The 12,077-nt window shown below is 39.5% G+C and overlaps 1 protein-coding gene across 1 annotated transcript in view; it reads right to left on the bottom strand.

Annotated features, from left to right (window-relative positions):
- Positions 1–327: 327 nt before the first annotated feature.
- Positions 328–12,077, bottom strand: part of LOC118155754 (betaine--homocysteine S-methyltransferase 1) — a 17,916-nt gene continuing 6,166 nt past the window's right edge. The window contains exons 3-8 of the mRNA XM_035309208.1: positions 10,383–10,501; positions 7,029–7,220; positions 6,234–6,381; positions 5,256–5,438; positions 1,730–1,958; positions 328–1,234 (exon numbers count right to left, since the gene is read on the bottom strand). Coding sequence (XP_035165099.1) covers positions 1,060–1,234; positions 1,730–1,958; positions 5,256–5,438; positions 6,234–6,381; positions 7,029–7,220; positions 10,383–10,501 — 1,046 coding nt within the window. The 3' untranslated portion in view covers positions 328–1,059. The remainder of the gene's footprint in view (positions 1,235–1,729; positions 1,959–5,255; positions 5,439–6,233; positions 6,382–7,028; positions 7,221–10,382; positions 10,502–12,077) is intronic.

Raw genomic sequence — 12,077 nt, forward strand, 5'->3', positions numbered from 1 at the left:
AAAATAAACTATGGAAAGATGTCCTTCATGATTTCCAAGTACAGAGATCCCTTTTCTAAGAAAACCCTTCTCAGCAAATTTACTGTTCTTTATTATTATTATTATATATTTTTTTTTGTGGATGATTCTATTTCCTAACAGGGTTTTCACACTTTCTTATTACTAATTCTCTATAGAATACTCATTTTTTAATAAAACCAAGTGTTTTCAAATGAGATATCCAGAAATCAGCTGGAGCATTTGACAATGATTGTTGTTTACTTGAGTTATGTTACTCTATTGGAGTTCATATGATTTCAAGTGTGAAGATAATACAGTACAATTCCATCATATTATTTTTAATTTATTAATTTTTTAATATATAATTTCAGAATAATCTCTTAATCCTCACAGTCTCCAAAGGAATAAAGTTTTGTGAACATGATAATTCAGGACAAAAACACTGAATTATTTACTTGTCATTTTTGCACCCTAAGTTTTCTCTGAACCTTTCTCCTGCATGTAAGAAATTCCTGCAAGATCTCATTTTTATCTTTTGATTCCATTGTAAGATATATTTTCCAATATACTTTTATTCTCTTTAAGTAATGAAAGTGACTACAGATAACTCTTGTCTGAAGCACTGGGAGCTTGTGCATGCCTGAAGTGACCCTCAGCAAATGCTGAGGTCTGAGAAAGCTCCTACATAATTCCAAACAGAAAACAGTCTCAAGAATGGAAGTCCATTGATGCAGTATTTAAAGGTGGCTTTCTCCTTTATGCACAGGCCAGTTGAGCCAATTATTACTTTATGTATATTTCCATGTCTACCCAATAAGTAACACCTAGCTAACAGAAGCCCAAATTATTATAAGAATCCAAATCTCCTTCTAAACTATTTGACCAGAGAAAGACTTTATTACCAAAGCTTCACATACTTAATCTATAATCACATTCTCTACGCATTTTGTTTCTTCAATTACATGTTAACTGATAAATTAACAGGGTATTCATCTTCACAGATTTCCTCATGAAGCATGAGATTTTCTAGCATCCTAACATTCAGACAACTGCAGTGGATTAGAACTTCTGTTTCTGGAAGAGCTCCTTCAACTGTTGTTCAGTTGTTGCTTCTTTCTGCTGCATCAGCTCCTTGGCTCCTTTGGTGACTCCCCAGCCATCTGGCTTTGACATTGAAGGACAGTATGGTCTGCCTGAGGCAGGCCTCAAATTCTCCCAGTATTCTTTTCTTGCCCTAAATAAATAAAAAGAAATATAGTATTTGTTCCAGCACCTCACAATGCTACAGGAACTGTGGCTTAAATCATTATTACAAAAGGTCATCTGACTTGCACAGGTTGACTTTGTGTTCAGATGCAGAAAGATGAATTAAAGCATGCAAAGAATGCTACACATCTAAAAAGTATCTTTTCACCCTCAAAAATAACACTGTAAGCCACTCGCCATCAGGAGCTGTACTACTGTAGTCTGTCAGGTTTCCATCTTAACTTTCATGAATTACTTTCACAATACGTATGACCAACTCTTCATATTAAAGGGTGTATGTGAGAATTTTTGGAAATCTCCTACTGCCCCTGCACCTCTTTCATTATTCCCAGATCATATTTAATTCCTCCAAATTATTAACATAAAGAAAACCTCCATATCAGTTAAGCCAGTCTGCTGCATGGACAAATGTAAGCCTAAGCAAGGGTTGTGTTGGTGTGCTTTCCAGTTCACATATACATACCTTGCTCTGACCCAGGGTTTGGTATGCATACTCAGGCTATTGCCCCAGCTACCATGTTTCTCAGAAGCTTCTGGCAAAAATCCCCTTTCAGGAGCCAGTTCCTCAGCTATTGCTCGGATGTGGTATGGCTCAAATCCACAGCAGCCTCCAATGTAACGAATGCCTAAGTCATAGGCCTTTCTTGCATATTTTTGAACATCCCATCTACTGACAATTCTTGGCTCCAGAGCTGCAAAGACATTCATAGTTTAGGCATCCAGCACAATCAGTTTCTGCGGATTTTCAGTAAGGAATCACATTGTTGAAACCCTTGCACACTGTTTGCAAAAGTGTCTGTAGATGTTTAACTGTCTGAGCTAAAACTAATGATGCAAATTTCTGGAAGTCTAGCTTTTATGTTCTGTTAAGCACTACTGGGCTATGTTTGTTCTAAGCTTCTTTGCTCTTGCAAAACAGCACCTCATGTCCTCTGAGACTGACCGAGCCCTGAGCCATGTGCTTGACATGCTGCTAGAGTTCTGAATAGGAGTGTTGGAGCACTTTCAGTGTTACATTTTCAGTGACCTATCAATAGGTGAGGATTCTGATTATTGCACTCTAATCTCTGAGAGGAGAGGGTATTGGACTTCCTAAAACAGCAATAAGCTTGCTTGTAATTCCTCAGGAGTGCTTACTAAACTTCCAGCTAGTGGCAGCCAGTTGTTTCATAGCCCATCCCTTAATTCATTATACTCTATCCATAAGCAGTTTGCTGCCACAAGCCACTTCCTTCCTTGTGGAAAATTCTGTGTGTAGATGACATGTTTCTTTTGAGCCCCTCTCCCAGTTACACGTTGTGGTGAGCAGAATGGAGGGACAAAAGAGCTGAGAGGAAAGACTTGTGGAAGGAAAGCAGAAAACAGAGCGTGAAAGGAACAAAGAAAAGCACACCATAGTGGGAAGGAAGCACAACAAGTGGCAGAGTGGAAAAGAAAAGACCAAGGACTGGAAAAGAAACTTGGAGGAATAAAAATACAGGAGGTAAATCCTCCTGCTTCTTTATGCACACCTGCAGGAAATGAACCAGCAAGGTTATGAGGGGAGAACAGTGTGGTGGCAGGCCACAGAACACTCCCCCAGGCAAACAAGCTGTGGTGAGGAAGTAAGGCTCTGGCACCTCTGCACAGAGGTAGGATTCTTCTGCTTACACCCTGTCCCAGAACTGCCTAACATGCAAGAAGCTGACAAAAAGCAGAACTGATTAAAATCCAATGAATAGTTAAATAGGGGTCAGAAAATAAAAAACAGAAGGAAAAAAAAAAAAGTGTTCTTAAATAAAAAGTTAGTCTCACATGGAGGGGCTGGACAGAGGGAATTAAGATAGTGAGGGAAAACAAAAAGCAAATGAAACTGTCTTAGAAAGCTTTCACATACATGTAAGTTTCTGTTCAGTCCTGTTGATGATTTCCTTGCCTCTTATATATCATTAAAAAACAAGTGCAAAATTGATACAAAGTGATGAATGGTAAGAATGCATCATCTTTCACTCAGCTGATACATGTATAAGCAACTAAAATCCGGGGAAAAAGCATAGAATGTTTCACTGATTCCTCCATCACCCACACTGTCACAATCAGTCCTTTATGCATCGTAAGCACGAGGACAGCAAGAACCTAACCTCTCTAAAGAAACATGGATAGACCCCTCTGTACAAACTGGCTACTCATGTGGTGGAATATGATGATTACAAGCAAACAATATTCAATGAAAAGAAGTTTCCACATAGATCATGTTTTGTAGTTGTATTTTTTTTACCCTCCTGAAAATTATTTAACATTTTATTTTCCATTCCTGTCATTTTACAGCATTTATTTTCTTGGCTTTATTCAGAGTTATATATCCCTAGCTTAACAATTTGGTTGTTTATGATAAAAAGAGACTGAAGTTTTCATGAACTTTGGATGAGAAGATTGTAATCAGTGCCTAGATTTAGCTCCTCCATGCATGTACTCATGAGATAACTGACGAGCACACTGCTTTCTGAAACACTGTCATTCCTTAACATTTGAGGGCAATTACAGTTAAAAGGAAGACAACAGAGAACTGAAAAAGAGTGCTAATGATAAATAAATACTGCTGGCAGCTGATGCTGGAGTTTGCCAATACAACATAGACAGTTCTTTCCTAGAAACTGAGGTCTTGGTCTTCATAGAGGGTAGGCACACTTCAAACATCTAAATGCCTCTTCTGCACAGTCTTTCACAAAATAAATAAATAAATAAATAAAATATTTAACTGGGTTAGCTTAACAATCATTTATCAAAGTGCTTATCTGGCATCAGTTGATCTGGGTATTGAAAATATTCACAGAACCAGGCTTCTCCAATTGAGACATGCCATTTCTAAAAAATGAGATCTCATACAGACTGCTTATACAGACAAGCCAAGAAACATAACAAACCAAATAGTGAATCCTTCAATTCACTTGATTACTTACTGCATCTGCTCTATCTTTTTTGCTTGCAATCAGAGGAGTTACATGAAAGAATGAATAGCACAAATGAGGTCCTGACACTTTGAAATATTCCAGAACATTTTCAGAATTTAGACACACTATTATCATCTAATGAAAGCCTCAGGCTTCATTCTTTCTTTCCTTTATTTAAAGAGAGGAAGTAAAAAAAAAAAAAAAAGAGAGAGAGACCAAGAGACTTTCCTAAAAATCACATCTCTGTTTTTGCTACAAGTTCAAGTTTCAATTGTTTCAATACCTTATGTTATAGACTGATCTTGAAAAGAAGATTGCATGGTACTTGAAAAGAAAGGTATTTTTCTAATGAAAATAAAAATGTTTTGGCTGATTTTGTCCTCTCATCATAGGAAGATGTTATCTTCTACATCCCAGGTGCAAATAAGCTCTAAATACAAAAGTGGATGAGCCTTTCAGTCTCTATAAAAATTCTCCTGAGCATAAGAGTGGTGAATCCATCTCTAACCGGTTTGTTAGCTACATCTAGGAATATATTGCTTCTGGTTTTTCTCTAATCTCACATCAGATAGTTTGCAAGACTGAGTTGCAGTAATCATGCACCTGATCCATTTCCATGTATGTGCTGGACATTAAATTCCTATAAACATTATAGGGCTTGTGGGATAGATATCACAAACCAGAACATGGGGAAGCTCCAGTTCAAAGGCATTTGAAGTCTGGAGGTTGTCCATTTCTTTGAGCTGTTTTACAGCTGTCCTGAACAAGGCCCTATAGCATGAGGAAGAACTATACTTTTAATGGAGTTTATGTTGTGACATTTTAACAATTTTCATTATAATTTTACTGTCATTCACATACCATGATACTATTGAAGTACTTTTACTACTTGGATGATCTTTCACCTAACAGTACAGTGCAATTCCTCTAAGCAGAGTGCTAGACAAGATAATAGGGACTACTACTGTTGTACAGAAGGATAAACTGCAGTTTCAATTTTTGTAAAAAAAAAATGGAGAAAAAAGAAACAGCAATAAAAAAGAGATACCCTTGTCTTACCAAATGGAAATTCGGGAAGATCAATAAATCCCTGCTTCCCACAATCAGGTGTATGGAAAGCAAGTGGTTGAGACATCAGGTGGGCTTTCAGTTTAGCAGCCTGCAAGCCTTCTTTCATCAGTTTCACAGTTTCCAGACAAGTATCTGCATCAAAATGGCAGTTGACTCCCACAATAGAAGCACCTGTGAGGAAGAAAATAATTGTTCAAGTCACATCTCCCTGGGAAGGAGGGGGTGAAAGTTCTCAGCCACAGCACTCTATGCTTAGAGCCAGCCTCTGCTCAACTTACATCTCAGTTGCACTCCTCTTTACCTTCCAGAGGAAACACCATGGTGTGTAACATCCACAGCCACATAGCTGGTTCCTAACACAAGTTCTGCCTTTGCATGTGAATGCTAACTCCAAAGGAAAAGAGTAGTTCAGGATACATACAGTAAAACCCCTGTACCAACCATCATGCCATTGATTCGTGCCTTCTGTCCTTCCCCTTTTCCTCCAGAAAACACATCCAGGCAAACGGACATACTTTTTCAACCCCATTCTCATCCTGGATTTGAACTGTGCTCCAGACATTTCTTAAAACATGAGTGGAGAATCAAAGGTTGCTTTGGATTCTGCTTATGTTTCTTAATTCTGAGCACAGAACTTGGGGCTGATTCTGTATCCAAACTGGAATAGGTTTAGCATTTTGCTCTATGCAGTATCAGCTACCTGTGGCTTCTACTCCTAATACCAACCTTGAATAACAGATTTAATAGCTGCATTTTTATGTGTGTGTTTTTTTTTTCTTGGTTGGTTGGTTTGTTTATTTTTATTTTTTTAAAAGACTGCTCTAGCAAAGTAAACACAGAAACTTTTTTATATCTGCAGATGTAATCAGGAAGCTAATTACATGGATGGGTATCTCAAGTAAATGAGTGCTTAAGAAATCTGTTTCATTCCATACTTTTAAAGGGCCAGTTAAAACAGATTCTTACCAGCCTTTACCAGTTGGACAGCACACTGTCCTGGGGGCACGCCATGCATGTCCCCTTCTGGACCAATGCACATCGTAGCTGCAACTGGCTTGCCAGATTCTTTCAGGACTTCAACTGCCCAGACAGCTTCTTCAACATGCTCAAAGTACTGAAAGAAATTTAAACTCAGCTAGTTTCATTTCTTGGAGATGAAGCATAAGCACATTAATCCAGACCCCAAATTCATTAGCAATACAATGACTTACACTAAGAATTCTATTGAGTTCACTGACCACACAGTTAAAATAAAAGGATTTTAAAGAGTTATTGAAACTAAAAAATAAAGGCACTCTTGCTCCAAAGATGGAATGTCCACGTAGAGAGTTAATCAGGGACTCCCCCCAGAGAGCTAGTTTCATGGAGATTAGTCACCACAGTTTGGTTGTTCAGAGTACAGGAGGAAACTGGAACTAGTTAAGATCACATTCACCTATCCTTTTTGTGGCAGTATAGAATTTGACTTGCCCAAGATAGAAATTTAGGATTCAATGTCCTATTCTTGAACACCTGCAGATTTTTCTAGGCATTTACAAAGAATTCGGATACTACTAGAATAAAAGAATAGCACAAAATTTAAAAGTATATACTTTATTACTTAAAGTATATACTTTATTACTATAAAGTATTATAGTAAAGTATACTTTATTACTATAAAGTATATACTTTATTACTTAAAGTAGACTACACATCTGAAAGTTAGCACACTGTACCAGTTGAAGGCATACGCTTTTTTTTTTTTCTGTTTAAGAGTTTTACCTCTGCAATTAAGAAGTCCACATTCTTCTTCATGAAGACCTCTAGTTGCTTTCGAAAAACTGCTTTAACCTCTGTTTTATCCTTGCAGCTTAAGTATGATGGTGTTTGACTGACTCCTCCAGCCACTAAAGCATCACCTTCAGTAGCCACTTCTTTTGCAATGTCACAAGCAGCTTCATTCACTTTCTGGCACTGTATGAATACAGATTACATGAGTTTTACCTGGTCAGTGATATGCATGGAGCACAGAAGAGGACAAAAGAATCAAAGCCCATATTGACCTCACATTCACTTAGAATTTAAATGTATTTTAAAAATTGATCAGGAAGATCTTCCCCAAAAATTCCACCCAGTGGAGCAGAACCACCCTCTTTGGAATCATTCCCACATCAATATCTTCTAAGCTGTGCAGAATATCTCAACATTTGTAATGACCAGTGTTTTTAGCCCCTTAGAATATGAAGAATTCTGATCCATTTTACTCAGAATTACTTATATCCTCTGTACAGAAACAGGCTCCAATCTTGTCATTAACTAGAAAGAAGTATAAAAATTAGACTTTCATACTTTTATAACTGATGTGCTTATTTTTGTTAAACAAGCAGCCTAGATAGCTGAGAGCTGATGTCAAATATGATGATTTGAGACTAATGCTATATATTGCATACTGATATGTGCATCAGTATTAGGGTAAAAGTGATCTCTTAATTTTAAGTCACAGTTGTTTTCCTAGTGTCCAGATTGTTCTGATTTCTGGCCTGGTATATCTTCACATATAAAAATATATTCCTTTCTCTCTGCCTCCAGGAGAATCTTCTCTGTTTTCCAGATGCTGAAACAAACAATATGACCAAAGGAAAGGATCAGAGAAGATACCCAATGCCAAATTTCCTAGTCTCAAAGGAACTATCTAGAAATGGTGATGCCAAAAGTGGAGCTGTGCCCTGCATCTAGTGAAGGTACCCAGCATCCTGCAGCTCCTCAGTGCACAGCATTAGAAAACACCAACATTGTACTTTGCTGCCGTGCCAGATTACCTTTATGCCTGAATAGGGCAATATTGGCCACAGAACCTTCCCTGGATTTGTTAGTTGTTACTGAAGAAACGGTCTTAAGAGACAGCAGCACGTTTTTAACAGCAGCATGAAGGAATTCCTGCCACTCCAGCCAGTAAGTCAGCTTCATCAGGGGCCCAGCTCAAATGTCCCTATGCTAACACAGGTAGCATGGGGAATAAACAAGAGGAGTTAGAGATGTATGCATGCCTGCAGGGCTGTGACCTCACTGGCTTTATGGAGACATGGTGGGAAGGCTCCTATGACGGGAGTGTTGTAATGGAAGGATGCAGGCTCTTTAGGAAGGACAGGCAGGGTATAGGAGAAGGGGGCATCTCCCTCTGTGTCAGTGAGAGGATGGAGTGTGTGGAGCTCTGCCTGGGGATGGATGAGGAGCTGACAGAGCTTGTGGGTCAGCCTTACAGGGAAGGCAGGGACAGGAAACATTGTAGTGGGGGTCTGCTACAGGCCACCTGACCAGGAAGACCAAGCAGATGAGGCCTCTATAGACACACAGCAGCAGCCTCACATTCACCAGCCCTGGTTTTTATGGATGATTTCAACTACCCTGATACTTGTTGGAGGGACAGTACAGCAGGGCATAGGCAGTCCAGGATTCCAATGTGATTTCATTAAGGGCAGACACTACGTGACAAGTCTGGTGGCCTTCTATGACAGGGTTACAGCATTGGTGGATATGGGAAGAGCAACTGACATCATCTACCTGGACTCGTGCAAAGCATTTGACACTGTCCTCCGTGATATCCTTGTCTCTAAATTGGAGAGACATGGATTTGATGGAAGGACCACTAGATGGGTAAGGAATCGGTCACACTCAAAGAGCTGCAGTCAACGGCTCAGTGTCCAGGTGGAGATCAGTAATGAGTGGTGTTCCTCAGAAGTCAGTATTGGGACCTGTGCTGTTTAACATCTTTGTCAATGACAGGGGCAGTGGGATCAAGTGCACCCTCAGCAAGTTTGCCAGTGACACAATGCTGAGTGGTACAGTCAACACACTGGAGGGAAGGTGTGCCATCCAGAGGGAGATGTGCAGGCCTGAGAGGGGCCTACGTGAACCTCATGAGGTTCAACAGGGCCAAGTGCAAGGTCCTGCGTCTGGGCTGAGGCAACCCAAGCACCAACACAGGCTGGGCAGAGAATAGATTGAAAAGAGCCCTGACAAGAAGAACCTGGGGGTGTTGGTTGATGAAAAGCTCAACATGAGCTGGGAATGTGTGCCTGCAGGCCAGAAAGCCAACCGTGTCCTGGGCTGCACCAAAAACAGCATGGTCAGCAGGGTGAGGGAGGTAATTCTGCCCCTCTGTTCTACTCTCATGAGACCCCACCTGAAGCCCTGTGTTCAGCTCTGAGGCCCCCAGCAGAAGATGGACATAGACTTAGTAGAATGAGTCCAGAGGATGGCCACAAAGATGATCAGAGGGCTGGAGCACCTCTTCTGTTAAGACAGGCTGAGGGAGTTGGGGCTGTTCAGCCTGGAGAAGAGAAGGCTCCAGGGACACCTTACAGTGGCCTTCCAGTACCTAAAGGGGGCCTACAGGAAAGCTGTGGAGGGGCTCTGTCAGGTAGTGTAGGGATAGGACAAAGGGGAATGACTTTAAACTAAAAGAGGCAAGATTTAAACTAGAGATAAGGGAGAAATTCTTCACTCAGGGCATGGTGAGGCACTGGCACAGGCTGCCCAGAGAAGCTGTGGATGACCCATCCCTGGAGGTGTTCAAGGCCAGGATGGATGGGGCTTTGGGCAGCCTGGGAGGTGGGACGTGTCCCTGCTCATGGCAGGGGGCTGGAACTGGATGGGCTTTACGGTCCCTTCTGACCCAAACCATTCTGTGATTCTATGAACATTCCACTCTTACTAGCATTTTGTTTTCTAGGATTCTTCACCATTTTTTGCAGTTGATTTTTCTCTCTAGGTGTTAAAGTACTATTTCCCTAACTGATTTTTCTCCCTGTGCACTTAGTTCTCCCCATACTCTTTGTGTGAAAACTCCAGTAAGCTAATTTATTCAGCTGAAAAAAATAAAACGTGGGCATCCTCCTTCCTCTCTTCATTCTTGTACCATTTTTTTGCATGTGTTTTTGTTTGTTTTTGCATTTAACCTTGACTTTCTTACTGTTCCTACCTCTGAAATTGCATTATCTCATACTTTGGTCATCAAATATAATCAAAACAATTATGAAAAACTGAAAATACTCCATAATCTCTTTACAGAGCCTTTTGAAGTGAATCCACTTATTTCACATTACATCAAAATAGATGTAGATGTGTTTTACTCACAGTTATTTTCTCAGCTACATAATTGCCTCTGTTCTCTAGTTTGTCTTCACTGGCATAAAAGGTGAATGTCTGCAGAACATTGGATCCAGCTCTGAGAAATTCCCGGTGAAGCTGACGAACTGTAAAGAATTAAAGAGACAAAGAAGAGATGTTTGGAACAGTTATTACTATTGTTATCCTCAAATTGAATGCTTATTGAATTAATGTTACTGTAAAACAAGTGATACAGTATTTACTAGAAGAGTCATTGTGAAAGAGTAGAAGCCATAGTCTGCAGAACTCCTTTTCTTCACACTCTTAGAATATTTGGTAGAAGACATTCTCTTCAGTTACTCTCTGCTAAGAATGACCAAGGATTTCTATTTAGTTCATCAGTAGATTCATTTTGGTCTGACACCTTGCCAGTCCTTCAGACCTCCCAGTCTCACTTTATAGAACTGCATCATGGTTTGGGAGAGGGAAACAAACAACTGGCAAAATAAAGCATAGCAAGGTATACCAGAAAAAAAGAAAAAAAAAAAAAAAAGCATCAAAAAGATCATCAAATCTCATCCACTTTGTCCTTTCTCGTTTTCTTCTCCTAGACTCAGCTGAGACCAAAGCTCTCTGGCTAAAAGAACACTTGATTAAGAGATGATTCATTGCTCCAAAAAAAGTGAATCAAAACACAGACTTAATTTGTCTCATAAGTTGTTACATGATGATTTTACTACAGAGCCAACAATTATTTTGAAGGAAAGGCTGGCATTACTTTTAAAGGACAAGTTTCTTACATTACAGCTTTGGGAGCAGGCTCTCTTATGTCAGTTCTGACTTCATCACAGTAAGCAATGCACCACAATTGACACCACAAGAGCAAAACAGGAGCTGTCAATTGATTTTATATATATAATATAAAATGGATATATATATATTCACCCACAAAACAATTATAATTGCCAGAACACTACCAATCATGCAAAATGGAGTTAAAAGGCTCAACAGCTTATAGCAAATGCAGGAGCAATTTATTCCCTAGCTATTGCATACAGACATGAAAACACTTCAGTTTCTATGGCAGATGTTTGGAAGTTTTCCAGGAGTCTTGTTTTATCATACCTCATTGCTTACAGACAATCTGTGTCATTAGGAAAATGTGTGTATATGCCATTATAAAATTACTGTCTTTAGCTGCAACAAACACAGCCTTCTACATCAGAGAAGCTCAAACAGTAGCTGCTAGAGTCAATCTCCAAACACACAATTACACATTTACTTTCAGTGAAGGACAGTGTAATGTTCCTTGCTTTTCTCTGCTAGTAGAGCATTTCATTTTCAGTTGCAGCCTTGGCTAACCACACTGTGACTTAATACAATGTTTCTCTTCCCAGCAATCAAAAATACCTATTCAGGAACACAGATTGTAGTATGGCTACAGTTCAAAAAGCCCCTGGAATTTGCCTGAAATATCAGAATCAGATTTCAGTCTTACAACCTTTACTCAAAGTCAAAAATTTCCTAGTTCAGGGAGTATTGTTTTTCCTGAAGCATTAAAACACAACTAAAAGGTCTGTCTCTTTATATTTCTAGTGGTCTGTAGTTAGTTTTCTGATTCTCCCCCATAAAAAAATACTGATGAAAACTTGTCAAGAAGTAGGAAAGGGGGGGGGGGGGGGGGGGGGGAAAAAAAAAAAAAATCTTACACAAAGCTTTATT

This window comes from Oxyura jamaicensis, chromosome Z, assembly GCF_011077185.1.
Source record: "Oxyura jamaicensis isolate SHBP4307 breed ruddy duck chromosome Z, BPBGC_Ojam_1.0, whole genome shotgun sequence".
Lineage (NCBI taxonomy): Eukaryota > Metazoa > Chordata > Aves > Anseriformes > Anatidae > Oxyura > Oxyura jamaicensis.